General features: G+C 41.2%; 1 protein-coding gene, 1 long non-coding RNA gene and 1 other non-coding gene across 3 annotated transcripts; 2 read left to right on the top strand and 1 right to left on the bottom strand.

Moving 5' to 3' along the window:
- The first annotated feature begins 6959 nt into the window (after nucleotides 1-6959).
- On the top strand, nucleotides 6960-7067 carry LOC131312161 (small nucleolar RNA snoR100). Its single transcript, XR_009195738.1, has one exon. It is a non-coding gene; the product is annotated as a small nucleolar RNA snoR100 (small nucleolar RNA).
- A 1669-nt stretch (nucleotides 7068-8736) lies between these two features.
- LOC131310907 (uncharacterized) lies at nucleotides 8737-9950 on the top strand. Its single transcript, XM_058338173.1, has one exon. It carries the CDS (start codon nucleotides 9047-9049, stop codon nucleotides 9707-9709), a length of 663 nt encoding a protein of 220 aa, XP_058194156.1. The 5' UTR covers nucleotides 8737-9046; the 3' UTR covers nucleotides 9710-9950.
- Nucleotides 9951-10320: 370 nt separating this feature from the next.
- On the bottom strand, nucleotides 10321-12715 carry LOC131310908 (uncharacterized). The gene is made up of 2 exons (XR_009195338.1): nucleotides 12662-12715; nucleotides 10321-12231 (listed from the first exon to the last, which is right to left on the bottom strand). It is a non-coding gene; the product is annotated as an uncharacterized LOC131310908 (long non-coding RNA).
- Between the last annotated feature and the right edge of the window lie 6845 nt (nucleotides 12716-19560).

Below are 19560 nucleotides of genomic sequence, written 5' to 3'. Positions count from 1 at the left end.
AAATAAGAGCTGTGGGCTTTAAGCTTACTGGCGTGGGCGAGTCTTGGTATGGAGCACGTAGGTTGGGTCAACATGCAGTGACTTGATTAGTGTATGGTGGTTTCTTCCTGTGCACGTCACTCCAAAGTAGTGCTTTCCAGTCTGTTTAAAGTTCTCATAGGAGTCTGTTTTCATCCTCTACTAATTGTTTCAATAAGCGAGCATGCCATTTGTCACATTCTGCCAACATGTTGCAATTTTAATTCCCTTTAATTGTTCCCCCGCCCTAATAGGCTAAAAATTGATTAATGAGAGAGAATCAAATGTTTTACAAATGCCCGAGTAGAGACCGATCTCTGGATCGGGCGAGAGGGGTGCCTTAAAACCCTTTCCCTCTCGTAATCTGGCTCCCGAACCTCAAATTTCAAGGTGACGACGGACCAATCTATGCCTTTTCAAAATCAAACAACGTGACAAAAACATTTCAAGTTCAGTGCCTTGGGTGGCATACCACAAAAACCCAAGTGGCGACTCTGAATTGAGCGTTTCGCTGCACTTTTCCAAAAGGACGCACCTGACAAAACTAAATTTTTAGGGGCGTGTGCCCACAATCAACTGACGTCACATGTGACGTAGTAGATAAGGCAGCCAATAGCCTCATGTGTGTGTTGGCACTCCCATGTGCGCTCATGATTATTTTGTTAGGTGATTGCCTCGGCTGATGTCATATGCATCATCCAAGATAAGATAACTGCAAACACGTGGGTGAGCTGTCAGGGAGCCCATCGCCGAGCCAAGTGGTCGTACACTCATCCGCCCAACAAAGAGCCTGAGCTCGTTCCATAATGTTCTAGAGGTAATGGCCGTCGTCTTTAATATAACCGAGGTCGAGTGCCAAAGCCGAGCCTTCAAGATCTGTCAAATGTCTGTGAGAACCACCTCAGTCCTATGGGTTGGGCTCAGCCATGTGTCGAGCGTCCACATGGTCCGAGCCATTACATTTGGCCCACTACAATAGCCCCTCAACTTCTATTGATACTTCGTATAGGAGGAGTTGACATAGAGCCTGGCTGAATCCCTAGTATACCGAGCAACAACGTGTTGGCTCTATGGAGTTGCAACGTCGAGCTTCGTCCCTTAATGCCATGTAGATGTGGAATCTTTTCGAATTCCAAACGATGTGACCCTTCAACCTGCCAAGCCTGGCCGCCATAATGGGGACCCATAGATTGTATGCCACATGTCCCCCTAGGGCTGTGGTTAGGGAGGTGAAAGAATGCCTTAGTAGATGCGTGCATCATGCATGATCAGTAGCTGTCCTTTCATTGCCTCATTGGCTCATGATTCGACAGTTTTCCAAGAGGTGGGGTTTTTGAATTTCACCCTCCCTCTATAAATAGGATTGAGACAAGAAAGAGGAGGTTACTTGGCCCTTTCTCTCTGTAGAACTCCATCATCAGAGCTCCCTTCTCCGTGCTGTTCCATCTTCTCATCCATTCAAGGCTAGATCTTTAGCTTCAAGGCTTCAAATCATAGGGAAACTCAAGTATAAGATCGTTTCTCCCTCCTCCCTACTTTCTTCACTATTTTTCCTTGATCTGGTACGTTTTCCATGGCCCCATTATTATTTCCCCACCCCTACTTAATTTAAAAGTTAAGACTTAAAATGATTTTAAGATCCCACAAGCACGAAGTAGAGACCAACCTCTGCGTTGAGCGAGAGGGGTGCCGTAAAACCCTTACTCTCTCATAACCTTGCTCTCGAACCTATGTCGTCTCAGGTTATGATGGATAGGTACAAAAAAAAAAAAAAACAAAGCCTTTTCCAAATAAAAGCGACAGATGTTGGAGTTTCCGATGGCCGACACATAGCACTGATTTGAGGCAACTTGATCACCGTAAAGGTCTTCCTGCCGACTAGTCGTCCCAATGTAACAGACCACCTGGTGCCTTGATCCTAAAACTAACAAGGTTTAATTTCTAGACATGTGAAATTTTTAGAAAATGATTTTTGCTCTTCTATCAGGTGCCTTGATCCATTCTTGAAGTAAAACATATGAAATTTGTCAAGGAGGAAGTCTTCAATTAACCGTGATGGGACATCTCACTAAAATAATATTTTTGCTCTTCTATCAAGTACTACTTCTTTCCTACGGGAAACTAACAACTTTTTTACTGCCTAGTGAATAATGACTAGTTTATCCCTGTAACTTTGAAGAAGTTCAATTCAAGCTTGTGCCAACCACTGCATATACTTCAAAGGAGCAAAAATAAGGAGATGGCTTAAATTAGGTAGGATTTGGAGGGAATTCCCTTTATGAATTTTCTCTGGGCAACACGGAAAAATCTATGGTTAGGAATTGTATCCTAGCAAATCTATTGTGCCGAACACAAAATTGAAAATATAACAAATCAACAAGCGATAAACAAGAACACAAGGATATACGTGGTTCCGCTCAAGTACAAAGCAAGAACATACTCCACAGGGAAAAGAGCAAGGGGATTCACTATAAACAGGGAGAGAAACAAAGAGCCGGCTATACCCGTAACTTTACTTGAAACACTAAACAGATATCTAAGGACAAATCTCTGGTGGAACCCAAAAAGGAGACACAAATCCTTGGTGGAACCCTAAGAGATGAACAAAACCCTAATATCTAAGCCCTTGAACAAAAGACCATAACCCTAGGAATCCCCAAGGTCCGTATTTATAGGAAAACACTAAATAAACCTAAACCAAATAGGAATACGAATCCTAGTCAATTTAGGAATTCTAGTCAATTTCCAACAAATCTCCACCTTGACTTGAATTCCATCGAACTCAACACTATAGGCAATCCTCTCCTTCAATCGCTCATCTCCCCCAAAAGCCCCCCACGGGGCCGCCCCCCCAATCACCAACGGCACAAACGAGCAAGGCTCAAGCACGCCTACTTGACCTTGTAAACGCGACTCAAGAAACCCAACCACACATGCCTCCAAATTGAGCCTTTATCTTCCAACGGGCACCTCCCACCCAACGCATCCCTCCCGGGTACACATGAAGATCTACTCAAACTCCACACGGAGTTAATTACCGACTCCACCACGGAGTTAAAAACCCAATACTGAGTCAACCTCGAATTCACCGATAAAGAACCCAAAGATGTAGCACCCACAATCGTACTACCATCAAGCACATAGAGGTTGTTCGATTTTCGACCCTTCATTAAAACATGAGCACCTTTCAAAACCCTCAAGACTCCACCTTCAGCGGTATGCTTCCAACCCAAAGAGTCAAGAGTACCCAAAGAGATAAGGATCCTCTTCAAATCTGGTATATGTCGAACACCAAACAATGTCCTCACAAACCCATCATGCATTCTGACTTTAACTATTCCAATCCTAACAATTCTATAGGGCATATTATTCCCCATAAGAACTGTACCACAGCTGACTGATTCATAAGTATTGAACCAATTCTTATTCGAACACATGTGGTAAGAACATCCGTAGTCCATAATCCATTCGGTATTCGAACAGACATCACCGACACTCATAGAAAGAACCATAAGTGAATCGTCAGAATCCTCTTCAACTATACCAGCAACAACCTTCTCTTGAAAATTGTCCTTATTTTTCAACCTAGGACAATTTCTGACCATGTGTCCATATTTCCTACAGTAAAAACACTTTACTTCCTGATTTGTGGAACGAGAGCCAGAAATCCCTCTACTACCATTATCCCTCTCAGAAGTTCTTCCTTGCACCTTCAAACCTTGAGCGTCGAAATCACCACCCTCATCGGATACCTTTTTCCTCAATTCTTTTGAATATAAACTAGATTTAACATCCTCCATGGAAATCGTATCTCTCCCGTAAAGTAGGGTAGTAACAAAATGCTCATAAGATGCAAGCAAAAAACATAACACAATAAAGGCTTGATCTTCATCATCAATCACAGCATCAATATTTTTTAAATCCATAATAATTAGATTTAACTCATCTAGATGGTCTTTTACGGGCGTACCTTCCCTCATACGAAACGTATAAAGGCGCTGCTTCAAATACAACCGGTTGGTAAGAGACTTCGTCATATAGATGCTTTCCAACTTCAACCAAATATTGGCAGTCGTATCCTCCTCCCTGACCTCGCGAAGCACATCATCAACTAAACACAACTAAATCGAACTGAGCACCTTTGCATCGAGATCCTCAAACACACTATCTTGCATATCAGCAGGCTTCTCCCAACAAAGTCTTGTGTAATCCTTGTTGAACAAGCAAAGCCTTCATCTTAATACGCCATAAACTGAAGCTAGTGCTTTGTCCATCGAACTTCGCAATTTCGAAATGAGTCGTCATTGAAACGATCACCAATTGCACAATACGCAGCGGAAAATAAAAGCCTCGGATTAAAACCTGGAGCTCTGGTACCAATTTGTTGTGCCGAACACGAAATTGAGAATATAACAAATCAACAAGCAATAAACAAGAACACAAGGATATACGTGGTTCCGCTCAAGCACAAAGCAAGAACGTACTCCACGGGGAAAAGAGCAAGAGGATTCACTATAAACGGGGAGAGAAACAAAGAGCTGGCTATAACCGTAACTCTACTTGAAGCACTAAACAGATATCTAGGGACAAATCTCTGGTGGAACCCAAAAAGGAGACACAAACCCTTGGTGGAACCCTAAGAGATGAACAAAATCCTAATATCTAAGCCATTGAACAAAAGACCATAACCCTAGGAACCCCCAAGGTCCCTATTTATAGGAAAACTCTAAATAAACCTAAACCGAATAGGAATACGAATCCTAGTCAATTTAGGAATTCTAGTCAATTTCCAACAAATCGCAGTGGCGGGTCGATGCATCAGACAAACTCCCAACAAATGGTATCAGAGCCGATGGCTAACGATCTATGGGGAGACTCTCAGCACACCATTGAATAGGTTGCACAGAAGACACTCGTGGAGCGGTATAAAATCCAAAGGTGACTCTCGATGAAGCAAGGTGGCTCGATATTGGAGTGCTGTATTGGATGGCTCATTGTCGATGGAGTTGATTTGTCGGGGAGCATGGTGCTATTGAATTAATGAGCACATTGGCTCTCAATGAAGTTCTCGTCGGGGAGCATAGTGCCGGTGACTAGGCATGTTGGCTCCCAATTGAGATGACTCTGAATCGATGGAGTGGGTGCAAAATAAGCCCAGTTCGGGAGATAGGGTTGAGAGTTGTAGATTAGAATAAGGGGGAGCTTGGATGCAAAGAGAGATTAAGGCCCAATGTTTGGTTCACACATGAGGGGGAGATTTGTTAGAACATGTATGAACGTTGAGTCCCACATTGGATAAACAGAAAAAGAGTTGGACCTTAATATACAATTGGATGACTCACCACTTATAAGGCTCAGCCTTTTAAGTGGATATGGGTCATTCAGTGTATATTGGGCCCAAGTAATGTGGTGGACTCTTTGTCGTTACTCCCATACAAATTAGGCATTGAGCACGCAGTGGCGGGCCGATGCATCAGACAAACTCTCAATAGGATAAAAAAAAAAAAAAATTTGTATCCTTAAGTTGGGATCCTACGTGACAAATACATGGAGATGGCTGAAATGCTTTCACATGCTTAAAAAATGCTTTATTTATTTAATTTTTTAATTTTTTTCCTTTCACATGCTTAAAAATGCTTTATTACCTGTAAAGTCTAAAAAAGTAAAAAGCATGTGCATAGATGTTCCTTACTCCTTTTCCTGGAAACAAGAACAATGCTATGAAATTGATTCTAATCAGAGAGAGAGAGAGAGAGAGAGAGAGAGAGAGAGAGAAGTCAATAGTGTTTAATTCAGGTTGCGAACTTGCGATTATTAATCACCCCACCTTTTTTTTCCATTCTCCTTTTTTCTTAGGGATGTGAGACCTTTTCCGAAGGTTTCATTATAGAGTTTAAATTCTGTCCGGATGAGGCAAAAACTCCTCAAATACTATATGCAAGTCCAAATATTACTCGTGATCCTCATTTATGGTTTTTGTAGGCTTGTGGCTTCTTCCATTTTCTTCTCGGAATACTTCATTTCACATAGAGCCAAGAGTGATTGAAATGCTTTCACAGAAAGAAACTGATTGTTTTGGTAAGTTCCTGGCATGTGGGGAGCCTTTTCTGTGGTATTGTGGTAACCTTTATTCTTTCTTTTTTGTTTTTGGTTGAACGGTGGTAACCTTTATTCCCAATAACTAAACTTGCATATCTTTTTGTAAAAAAAAAACTTGTATAATTGTCAGAAGGTTTCGGGAAGGATCATATTTCTCACATGGACAAGGCTAAACACCCCCAATTTTTAGGTGAAACCATTAAAGGTATTCACTTTGTACTTGAATCCACAAAAATTCGTAATCGAACGCCAAAATTTTTGTACTATTGGATTGCAAAATTTCATAAATCACACTACAAAAATTAGTAAATAACGCCAAAACAGTTCGTAAATAATGCTACCTACAAAAAATTCATAACTTTTAGCCGCCTTTTTTTAGCTCGTGGCGCCGTCTTTTGTTACCACAAATTCATACACTGCGCCACAAAAATTCGCAAAGAAATTCATGAAAGAGCCACAAAAGTTCATAAATTGTAGGAGCCACATTGAGTGTGTGTACCGGAGTCTTTTCCTTCCTACACTATTTTTCTTCGCAAATTTGTGGTGGGAAAAAAAACAAACGCAGAGGGCTGGTCGAAGCTAATTCATTTCACTCTCGAGTGTTCCCCAGATTTTCTTCATTTCGCGAGTTTCTTGACATATTCTAGATCCAAATGGAGCCAAATAATAAAACATCTTCACAAATAGTAAAGCAAATCCATTGGATTTATTATTTTTTTATAAATTAATTGAGAGACCAAAGCGAGAATAACGTGAAGTCATTATCACTGTGTTTGGTTTGCAATTTTAAGATAAAATGTGCATACCGATAAAAAAAATGTGCATATCGATACTCTGGACTATAATGAAGGAAACATGGTAATGTGTACATAAATTGAATTGGGTCTCTAGGCCTGCCTTCTCTGATGTCATTCGGGTTTGATTTGGGGGCATGGTTTCATAACAAAACAAGTATAGGGGGGCCACTGTTTCAGTAGTATTATGAAAAGCAGCTACTTTGTGCATATTGACAAATGTTATGTCTGTCTTCAATCCTCCCCAGCCCATACCCCCAATGATTGGGGATTATATGGGTTCTGTTATTGTTGTTGTGTGATTTTTGAGATAAAAAAGTTCTATAGATTTGTGTATTTTTTCGTCTTTTGTAAAAAATTTTAACATTTTGACAAACTCTTTTACTTTTTAAATAGAGATACGCTATGTACATCCAAAAAGTAAAAAATCAATAAAAAATTTGACAAAAAATCGAAAAAACAAAAAAACACGGATGGCGAAACAGTCAAAAATTTTGAAAAAATTATTTTTAAGAGGAGAGCCAAACAAAGTGTATATGTCCCTTACGTCTTGGGTGGGATTCTTAAGGCCTCATCCCTGTGTCTATCATTTCACAACCCCAACAAACCTGCCATATCCACTACTTTCGGCAGTTTATCTAGAAAAATATCCATAAATTTTTGAATATTATTTTATGGGGTCCTGTAAAAAATCAGCTCCGTATTACTTTTGAATTCGTAGGGGCGAACTGCTCAGTTCGCCCATACGAATCCAAAAGCAATACTTACCGATATCCGCTGGAGCTGATTTTTTACAGGGCCCCCTAAAATAATATTCACAAATTTATGGATATTTTTCTAGATTTTTTCGGAACCCGAAATGGGACCAAACGCTTTTTTCTCTGCGTGGTTCTCTGCAAATCGTCTCTGCGGATAGCAGGGCTCGTACATTACACCAAATACTCCTACATTATCCATTATATTTATTGTGGGATTCACTCCGGATCTCACGAAAATTCAAAAAAATATCTATAAATTTTAAAATAATATTTTATGAGATCCTGTAAAAAATTAACTCTAACAGATATCAGTAAGTATTATTTCTAGATTCATAGTGACGAAATTGCATAACTGCACTTTTGTATTTTTTGGAATCCGTAGTGAGCCCACAAAAAATGTAATGGATGGTATAATAGTTTGATGCAATATATGTAGGTGGTCATCTTTCTATTTGTAGCTGGAAAGGAAAGATGATTTAGCCTCCGTCACCAAGAATCTCTCCTTTTGCACTCCAAGCTAATTAATGCTACTTTTCTTGAGCCTTCAATTATTACTTGATTAGAGGAAATAAGCCCCGAAGTTTCTGTGAAGCAACAAAAATACTCCTATGCTCTAATTAATTACACTTGTCGCATGACTATTGTAAAAGGAACCCGCTCCTCTCAAGTTTTATCTTCGGTCAATGTTTAGTTTCTACTTTTTTGGGCTCATATCGGACCCACAACAATGATCAGAACCGTTCATGTTGTAGATCTCGTTGAGAACATCAACCACTTCAAAGACTATGTTGATCCGATATCGTTTGATTCTTGATCGGCACGCATTTGTATTGAAAAAACAAACATAGATCGATGGGTTCCGATCATTGTTTTGAGACCGGGATAGGCTCAATCAAGTGGAAATTGGCCAGTGACCAGAGAGAGTACAACTTGAGAGGAGTCGGTTCCATTGCAAAACCACGTATTCAAATTGAGTTCAAGAGTACTAAATATATTGCGCCTCATATATGAGAGTAGTTGTGAACTGGATTGGGATACCACGTGGAAGCGCCTCAGGACCACTAAATTAGTCCCCCAGGTAAGATAGAGCAGGAGGTTTCCTTAGTGAGGAGGTTTTGCTTTTTCCGCTTCTAAACAAATATATTTCACCTGTGATGATCCACTTGGAACTTAAAAACTAGCTACTTAGATTTGAGACCCCTACTTCAACTTGGTGCCTCTGTATAAAAACCCATCAAAAGGCTCTTGGGTTCCCCATGTCTAGCTCCCTCTCCGATTCTGTTCCAGATTTCTGTTTCATTATATTGTTCCTTTCCCCCTGCTAGCTATGTCGGGTTTCTTTGGATTCAAACGAGAGAGTTAATCAGAAGAAAAAAAATGAAGAACACCAGTGCAGCTATGTTTTTGAAACACATAATCTCTGTGTTGTGCTCTATGACCAAAGTTAGATCGATGGCCATCAGAGACAAAACAAACGCCCTGAAAGCTCGACTCGTAGTGCTGTCACTGTTGAAGAATAAAAAGTTTTCCCTCGGTTCGATCCCTGAAAAGATTCATGCAATCCTAGGGCAGCAGGACAGAAAGAGAGGCAACGAAGATGACGACCAAAGCAAATTAAGCAATGCCATTATACGTTATAATGCCTCGGAACCATCCAGCGCAAAAAGCACCCAAATGGGTGGTGGTGGTGATGATCGCGACTACTACTCATACTACTACAACTATTCCAATGATCGTTTCGAGGTGGATTCAGGGCACGGGAATAAGTACCCGGAACTGACACAATCGTTGTTCAAGAGGGAGGATGAGGATGAGGATGAGGATGAGGATGAGTTAGACCTGGATGATCCTAATGGATCGGTCGATTTGGTGCGGAATAACAAGGAAGCCGGAGGAGGAGTTAATCATGAGGATTTCAAGCTGGAAGACGAGATCAATCAGGTTGCTGACCTGTTCATATTGAAATTTCATAAGCGTATGTGGTTGCAGAAGCTCGAATCATTCAAGAGGTACCAAGAAATGCTCCAGAGAGGCACTTAAACTCGACCGATCCCTTCACAACTCTAACTAAACATCATCTGCAGCCAGCCATGACTAATTAATTAAGCTAGCTGTTTCATCTTCTCCTCTGGTTAATTATCCTCGAGCCCCGCAATGTTTCCTTCTAATACCTTTAGAAAATTCCTTTTATGTTCTACTTGTCTATTTGGCTTGGAAGAGGTTTGAGGTAAGAATAACTGACGATTAATTACATGCATGCAGAATGTTGGATTTACTTTTCTTGTTGGAGCTGGTCAAGTCTTTTGCTTATCTGACACTTACAATCTGCAGCATACAACATTAACTATCGAAGTAGTCCTATAAATAAAAGGGGTTTTTAGATCACAACCCTTTTTTTAGTTTTGATTTTAAAATAGTCTTCTACATATTATTTTTATCCAATCTTTTCAAAATAGTCCTGACCCATATTAATTTGGACAAAAATATCTTTGCCTATGAGAACTATTTCTATGAGAATTGTGTCTATGAGAACTGATTTATGAGAACTGGCTATGAGAACTAAAAAATACACAATTTACATAGTGTCACCACACACTAAAATACATAGTTCACATAACCTCACCACAAACTAAACTACACAGTTCATATAGTCTTAATACACACAGTTCACACAGTCTTACCACACATTAAAATGCACAATTTACATTGGTCTTACACATAGTTTACATAGCCCCAACACACACTAAAATATAATGTTCGCATATACAGTTCACATAGTTCACATACGAACAAGAATCTCATCTATCGAACAAATTCTTCTTTTTATCTCAATAAATCCAGACGAGAATGACGGTTGAAAGTAATTTTCTGTTTACTTGGGCAGCTGCTATTCATCAATTTGCGGAGCATATCCCATACTTCTTGCTCTTTGCAATTCCAATGGTCACCACTGTGCTTTCCGAAACTTCTTCTGTGGCAGCTAAGTTTGGCTACTTAGGGGCCGTTCAGCTAAATAAGTCAAGTGGTTTATTTTTTTATTTTCATTTAATTTTTTTTGGTATTTATTAGTTTTTGTCAATTTTTTTGGAAATTATTGCTTAATCATGACGAAATGGATCTAAAAAATAAAAAATTACGATTGAAATCTAATTTTTTTGAATAAAAACAAAAATAAGCCAATAAGTCAATTTTTTCGTCTTTATTAAAAAAAATTGAATTTCGATTGTAATTTTTTACTTTTTAGATTCCTCTTTTCATGAAGAAATAATAATTCCAAAAAAATTGACAAAAACTAATAAATACGAAATTTTTTTAATAAAAATAAAAAAATAAGCCGAGTGACTTATTTAGCCGAACGGCCTCTTAATATAAACATGCATACATGGATCTATTGTATATACGTACAAGTTGCAAAACTGGACCACGTGATTGTGATCGACCACGGTATTAGTGATCGACGAACAGCATCCACCCCGCTGTTCTTCCTCAGGTTGATGCGAGATGCAGAAAAGAGAGAACGCAACGAAGAGGACCTGAGCGACGAGGGTTTCGAGCACAAACACTGTGATTTGGTACTTTCTCACACTCGGAGCAGTAGGAGAATTCAGTTACGAGGAATGGGAGAGTAATTCCGACGACGGCGAAGGCGGCCAGGAGAGGGAGGAGCCGAGCGGAGTGGTCTGGTTGAAGCAGAAGAATCAGAGGAGAAGGTCGAGCTTGTGGAGGTGGTTTTCGAGTTCGGTGTCTGATGTGGGTTGTGATGGAGGGAAGAGCTTCCGTGAGAGAGAGCGCAGAAGAAATGTCAGATTTGGAGTAAAGAAGTCATTATGTACCATAACCAAGCCTATTTATATTTGGGTACAAAGTTGGGATGAAATCAAACCTAAAAAAAAGTGGCCAAACTTTAATTTTTTATAAATAAAACTTGAAAGCTTATATCCTATTCTGATTCTCCAACACGGAATACTGATTTTGACTTTTCTAAGTTTGTAATTTTCTCTCCGATCATGGATTTCAAATTATGGGTCCAAGAAATCACTAGAGATCCTCGTACAATCATATTTAGAAAAGGGCGCTGCTATTCGCAGCCTTTTATTTTCTTCCATAATCCACTACATTTCGGTAAATGGTTGTGGAAAATCATACATAATATTTCGGTAAATAGCTATTGAAAACAAGATTATAGTTTGGTAACTACATGTCGAAAATATGTTCAACTTTCGATAAACAACTGCTGAACATACATTTTCGGTAAATAGCTGTTGAAAAAAATAATATATTTCGGTAATTGGATGCTGAAAATATATCTCAATTTCGATAACTAACTGTCGAGTATAATTGAAAATTTTTAACGAGTTATGGGAGAAAATAAAAGGCTGCGAATAGCAACTCCCTTAGAAAATGTAGAATTGAACACAACAAACAAATGTACTTTTATTGATTACAAACACTTGTACACTAGATTTGTGTACACACAACAACATGGACTATCACTCTCAAAGGACAACTCACACACAATACACACAAGATTTTGGACACAATCTCGAAAGATACTTGGACACCTCGGAAGCGGGGGGGCTGCTGCCTTAGGGCAGCAGCGTGCTCCTGTGACCCATTTGCGGGCCCATCCCAGTCTCGCTCTGATGATCGGAAACGTTCACTTTGTAAAACTCGTCGAGTAGAACAACTATGCAAAAAATCAGCTTAATTGGATATCATTAAGTGCCTGATTGGAGCCCATATAACTCTCGGTCCATGGGTTACAATGGATTTGATCCAGTGTTTCGGATCCATTCTTTTCAAGATAAAAAGGCTTCGATTAGGCACTTAATGATATCCAATTAAGCTGATTTTTGCATAGTTGTTCTACTCAACAAGCTCTACAAAGTGAACGTTTTCGATTATCGGAGCGAGACCGGGGTGGGCCCGCAAACGGGTCACAGCAGCACGCTGCTGCCCCCTTGGGGCAGCAGCCCCCCTGCTTCCGGACACCTCACTCAATCTCTGACTTGGAATCTTGGTTGCATTCTTTGTTACATCACTACAAATGACCTCATGCCTATTTATAAACATCATTCGAACTTTCCAGATAAACACATGACTACTTGTTGAAGCTTCTAGAGAACCCTAATCTTCCATCATCTTCCGGACTATTCTAATAGGATTCGGAAGCTTCTAGCACATTCTATCATACTCCAAATATTTTGGAAATCTTTGGAAGACTAGCATATTCTAGAAGTTTTTAGAGCACTCTAGAGAAGTACTCTAGATGTTTCCGGAAGTATCCGAAATTTCCTAATAGAATCCAGAAGCTTCTAGCACGTTCTAGTATTGTAACAACCCATATATTTCTAAGCGGCAAAGACAAAAAAAGTGTCAGTAATAGATTAGTATGTGAAGGTTGTAGAGAGGCAGTGAACAATATGATTTTTGTTGCTTTGTGAAATCTCACTACATGTGGAGGCTTTGAGGTTATTATGAGTTATGGAGAATAAAAAAAAAAAAGGAGAGGTGGATTATGCATGGGGTTGAGTTTTGTTGGAGAGACACGTTGAAGGGATAGATTGACATGTGGTGGTTCAAAGTAAATCATCTCCACCACCCTATCTATATATGTACGTGTATGAGCTTAAAGGAAGCAAAAAGAGAACTTACAATTCTAAGGTTGAGAACTCATGTTTTAGAGTGTTAGGAAACCCCACTGGTACGCATGGCTTGTATAAGGGGGTCATTCTTGAGAATGGTGTTCACATATTCATCGGTGACGATCACAATTTGAGGTACCGGAAGTATACAATATGCATCCTTTTCTCCGGAGTATTTCCTTCATACCTCAATTTCGTACTCTTTAATTGATATCTTGCCACCTTTGAGTTTTGTTTATTTTATTGTAATCGAGAATTGTTACCATTATATATATTTGTCAAAATGGTAGAAATTGCATTACTTCCAATGATATAGCCAATACATCAAAAGTCAATAAAGATCACGATCAAGAGAGCCCCACAGCTAAGCAGGTGGCCTAGATTCTCACGTTCTTGTGCCAACCCCCTGAAGCCCATTGCTTGCCAGCTTATCTGCCAATGTATTAGCAGTCCTGCGAATAAACTGAAGCTCACACTCCTTGAACCTGCGCTTGCCCCTACTGATGTCTTCAACAATCACCTCAATTTCAACCGGGCAAGCTATCTCTTTGTTCTTAACCCTTACCAGCACTTGAGAATCCCCTTCAAAGATGACAGCTTCCAAGCCCATAAGCTCAGCAAATCCCATTGCTGCTCTCTATGCCAAGGCTTCAGCCACAATTGCCGATGTAGCATGTCCCAAATTTGCCACTGTAGCTGTTACAAAACTTCCATTCCTCCCCCTAACAACCTGTGGGGGGCTGATTTCACCGTGACCTTCTTGAACCTTTCTTCTCATTGGTTGATCCGTAGAGAAGTGATGTCGATCTTGGTGTACCTGCAGAATCAGAAGGGGGTGTTCCTTTGGGAAGAAGCTCCGACAAACTAGTCAGTAAGTAGAGATGGAGGAAAAAGGTTTGGTAAGAAAATATGCTAAGAGAAAGAAAGGAATAGTTGAGAGAGTTTTCAGACCATCACCCTAGAAGGTGTTCTCTCCTATTTATAGACAAAGATGTAGAGTATCGAACAAGTCGATTTTGCTTCCCACCATGCTCGGATGACGTCACATGTCAGGGGCATTTAATGAACGCTGCCCCTCGAGGATTGCAGAGCTGCGTTAGTCAATGTCAGGTATGTCACATTGCACAGAGATGTCACTTCAGTTATCAAAGAAGACAGCTCACGTATTATCGGAAGCTTCTAGAATGATCCACAGCAGCGGTCTTCGAACGTCAAGAACAAGTGGGCATATCATTGAACGAATGATATCCCCCGAGCATAAACAACATCAACCAAACAAAGATAGGTCCATTGATAGAAAAGACTTCACCGAATGATATGAATGACTACCGAACGAAACAAGTTCCATAACACTTGAAGAAGCCCCTAAAGCTCGGTAGGATGCCCAAGATTCGCTTATCCTTCGGGAGGAATGTGATGTGATGTGTCAAGACATGACTCGACTTACAGATGAACTGAGACAACTGAACGATGGATCCCCAGTGGCATGATCCCTTTGAACCTTCAGATATTTCGGCCAATTATAATAGCCCATCAACTCTTGCTTTTCACACTCAGTAGGGAAGGAGGAGTTGAAAAATAGTGGCCGAACAAAAGACATGCATTAAGAATTTTTTCGAACATCAATAAACCGAACTTCGAGCTTGCTGAATATAGGGTTTGCATTTAATGCTTCTGTAATCGCCGTTTTCAAATTTAGCCACGCGTCACGCTGTCATTGGGTAGTGATACGGCACATCCTGTCAACCACTACGTTGTAGGGAGATATTCCCGAACAGGCTCAAAGAGGGCTCGATCACATGGTACAAAGGACCATGGTATAAAAATAATAGGGATAGTCACCGTGCAAGACGGTGTTCGGCGATATGAACCAGTGACATGAGAAGTCATTAGTCCAGGAAGGTTGTACAGGGTCTTGGTCCAGTAAACATGAGAAGTTATTGGACCAAGAGACTAATAAAGGAACAGTGACATGTGAAGTCACTGGTCCAAGTAGCTTGTTCGGCAGTGAGTAGTCGTTGCAATCTAGTGTTGTTCTAAGCATCAATTGTTTTCAGCCCCCTACAATTGATGTTGTCTGTGGGAAACGAAAGAGTTCTCTTTGAAAAATGACCATGGTGGAAGAAAATCCAATGACGCCACTCGACCCAAAGAATTTGCTAGGTGGGGAAGGTGATAAATCCCTACTAGGGGCTCCGAGAAAGCTCGAAGGCGGACATGGGAGGAAGGTGACAAGCAAGGGTAACCCCCTGACCGTCCTGGATAGCTCCAAGAATAGGGAGGGCAGGACGGCCACGGAGTCCACACGGAGAAGTAAATCCAACCGTGAAAGGGAATCCGTTGCACACTCAAAAAGCGTGCACAACAGTGAAGATATCCTCGACAAAAAAAGGCAGGTAATCAAGGAGTTTGCTTGTTTGATCAAAAAATGAGAGCACGAGATTCGAGAGTTAGAATGGATTCGAGAACATCTTGTGGACTCTAGACTTTCACGAAGAAATTCCAGGGGAGACAAACATGCTATGGTGGAGTATAAAAAGGCTCCTTCACAAGAAGAAGGAGCAGGAGCCCCACCCCAAAGGCGACATAAAGCTTCTCCATGAAAAAGGAGGAGCAGAAGTAAAAGCCAAACACCATAGCGGCGAATGGCTTCTTCAAGAAAAAAGAGGAGTAGAAGCCAGAGTCTCACCCTTGAGCAGGAAGGGACTAGAAAACACCATAGGGGGACAGGTACGAGAGAACTGATTCCGATTGGGAAAAGAATAGACCCAACAAGACAAAGGGACTAGAAGATGAGACCATGACTGCATGAGAAGCAGCACGAAAGGCACTTAGCAATATTGCATCCTCCCCCTTTGCAAGAAAGTTACAGGAGCCAAAACTGCCGAGTAGGGTGAAGCACGGAACATTTATCCTTTACGAGACAAATGCAGATCCCGTGGCACACATACAGCACTACCAGCAGGCAATGTTTATGCATGAGGGGGATGATGCAATTATGTGCAAGATGTTCCCATCGAGTTTGGGTAAGGTAGCTTTGTCTTGGTTCCATAAGTTAGGTCCGCGCTCCATTCGAGGATGAAGGCAGTTGGCCAAGGAATTCACTGCTTTGTTTCTGACGAGCAGAAGAGCACCAAAGACTTTTGAGAGCTTCTCCATTATGAAGCAAGGAGAGGACGAGCCGATCAGGGACTATGCGAAAAAGTACTGGGAGACTTTCAACAAGATTGAAAGTTGTAGTGAGGAGTATGCAATAGTCACGTTCGAGACCGGGTTGCTTGTTCTGGGGGAGCTGCGTAAGTCATTAAACATGAGTCCAGTAGGAACACTGGCAAAGCTAATGGAACGTATAGAGCAGCATGCCAGAAATGAGGATGACATACTCTAAGAAGACGGCAAGGTGGTTGCCGAGCAAGCCAAGGGGCCTGCGAAGAAGGTAGATAAACCAGAGCCCAAGACCAATAGGGAGCAAAAAGAATATGGGCAGGCTAAGAAAGAGTCGTACAAGGAGAAACAAGCTCCTGACCCCAAATCCTTCTTTTCAATAAATAGGGTTTAGAAAAAACCAATCTATAGGATTCTTTATCGAATAAAGAATCAGCCTTACTTCAAATGGCCCCCAAACTTAGGAGGAGATAAAGACGCAAAGCAGGCTACGAATCAGCACTGCAGCTACCACAAGGATTGGGGCCACATGAGTGAAGACTGTGAGATGTTTGAAAAACACCTTAATGATTTGGTCTCTCATGGCTACCTCAAAAACTTTATCCAGGAAGACCCCAATGATAAAGAGAAAGCAATGGAGTTGGATTATGAACAAAATCCAAGGGGCGTAATCCATATGATTCATGGATTGACTGAGCCTTATACGAGAAATGGGGTAAGATTGCTCCAGAGGTAGATTAAGCACGACCAACATGTCATGCAAATGGGAAAGAAAAGAGGACGTGAAGAAGTATGCAACGAGGACATAGTCTTCACGGATGAGGACTGGGAGGATTCCAGATGCCCCATAATGATGCTATGGTCATAACCCTACGAATTGGGGAATATGACATAGAGAGGATTTTGGTGAACTCAGGGAGCTGCACGGAGGTACTGTACTACGATGCGTTCAAAAAGTTGGGACTGACCCAAGCAGATTTGGTGCAGTCAATAACCCCTCTCGTAGCATTCGGAGCAGGTGCAGTCTAGCCATTGGGCAAGGTAACTTTGCCTGTTTGGGCAGGGACAATAGTGCTACGTACTGATTTCCTAGTAGTGGATGTTCCGTCTTCTTATAACACCATTGTAGGAAGAACCTGGTTGCATAAGATGAGGGCAGTTTCCTCCACCTACTATCAGATGGTAAAATTTCCTGGGTCCAATGGAGTTGAAAAGATTAGTGGAAACCAGAAAGTTGCCCAATAGTGCCAGATTTCTATAATCAAGAAAGCACCTAAAGCAAAATTGGTCCAAGTCGTAGAGATACCGGACTAGCCGACCATCAAGGATGTCGGAAGGGAGCCCACCAAGAAAGTGGTGGAAGGTTTGAAGAAGATTCAGATCAATGAGACTGATCTAGAAAGGTATTTTCTAATTGGGGAAAACCAAAGCAAAAAAGAAGAAGAGGAGTTGGTTGGATTTCTGAGGGAATACATTGACATGTTTGCCTGGGTCCTCGAAGAGATACCTGGGGTGGATTATGGGTCGAAGAGCTCCCTCACTTTTTGTGGTCCTATCGCACTACTCCTCGGTGGTCTACAGGTCGAAAACCATTCTCGATGGCTTAGGGAATGGAAGCCGTTCTCCCTTTATCCACCTTGATTCCCATAGCTCAAACGGAGAATTTCAATCCGGTGGACAACAACACTCTTGTGGGTGCTGAGTTGGACTTCGCCGAAGAACCTCGAGATAACGCCAATCTTCAGCACACGGCATATCAACAGGAAGTCGCTAGGGGCTACAACAAGAATGTTCGGGCTCATCCGTTCGATGTTGGTGATCTCGTTCTTCGAATGGTCACTGAAGCAGCTAAATTGACTACGCTGAAGGATCCATACGAAGGTCCCTACCGAGTAGTCGAAAAGATCGGCCATGACGTTTACAAACTTGCAGAGATGGATGGTACGCCGATTGTTAACCCTTGGAACGCCTAAAAACTTAGGAAGTTCCATGGGTAGCCTTGGCATCCTCCTCTCCTCCATTGTTTTGTTCTTCGTTTTGTTTTTGTTCGGATTGTAAGCCTTCGGGCATCATCTTAATGAAAGTATTTTCCTTTTCTCATTGTTTCTTTGGATTGATGTTTGGTTTGCTGGATATACCATCTAGCCCGGGTTACATCCTTCGGGATCAGGCACTTCTACCCAATATCCTTTGTTTGGGCTATTGGTTAGCCTTCGGGCGCAGGCACTTCCACCCAATGATCCTTCGCTCGAGATATTGGTTTACCTTCGGGTTTGGTACTTTCACCCAATTTTCCGTCGTTAAGGAAATTGGTTCTCCTTACTTTACGTTCGGAATATTTTGTTACCTACAGATGAAATGCTATAAAACTCAAGAGTTGCATATGGCAAAATCCTCATAGCCTTTTATTCTTCGGAACCCTCCCGTGCGACGGGGCTTGGAATTCTTTGTTGCTTTACCCATTCTTCTGCCTTACTAAATTTCCACTTTTTCCTTGGCAATCCACTAAGGCAGGGGGCTACTACATGGGTAAACCCCGAACAAAAAGACATGAAAAATTTTCAATCTTTTTTCACATTTCAGTTGAACCGAGCAATCAAACTTATGCACGGGCAATCCGGTTGCCAATACAAAGTAGCTTTCACAAAGTGGAATCATCAGACGAATCAAAAGACTTGTAAAATTTTCTCAAACTTCCATCAATTAATTGGGGCATGGCGGGTGGTGTATCATTCGTAGCCATCCCCTAAAACATTCCTAAACTTACCAAGACATGGCAATGGTAGATCGTTCGGTACCACCCTCAAATCTGTATTAATTACATACTATGGTACGGCTAAGGCCCAATGTTCGGTGCCGATCGTGTCAAAATAAAATGTTCAAATTCAAAAACCAAAAGCAAACTAAAACTTCCAAGTATTAAACTTCGGGAGGAGAGGCTAATGGAGAGTTAAACGTTTGAAACTTCGAAAGCATTCATTGTTGGCTCTGTAGCTCTGGCTTCGGTAGGTGCTAGGGGAGGCACTTCCACGAAAATCCTTCTATCATCATCCAGCTCAACCCCTGCATCGTCCAGGCCTC

This window comes from Rhododendron vialii, chromosome 12a (assembly GCF_030253575.1).
Source record: "Rhododendron vialii isolate Sample 1 chromosome 12a, ASM3025357v1".
In the NCBI taxonomy this organism is placed as follows: domain Eukaryota; kingdom Viridiplantae; phylum Streptophyta; class Magnoliopsida; order Ericales; family Ericaceae; genus Rhododendron; species Rhododendron vialii.
This window is presented reverse-complemented; position numbering and strand designations above follow the sequence as displayed.

Coding starts and splice junctions, on each gene's coding strand:
- LOC131310907 (XM_058338173.1), top strand. CDS start 9,047: ATGAAGAACACCAGTGCAGCTATGTTTTTGAAACACATAATCTCTGTG.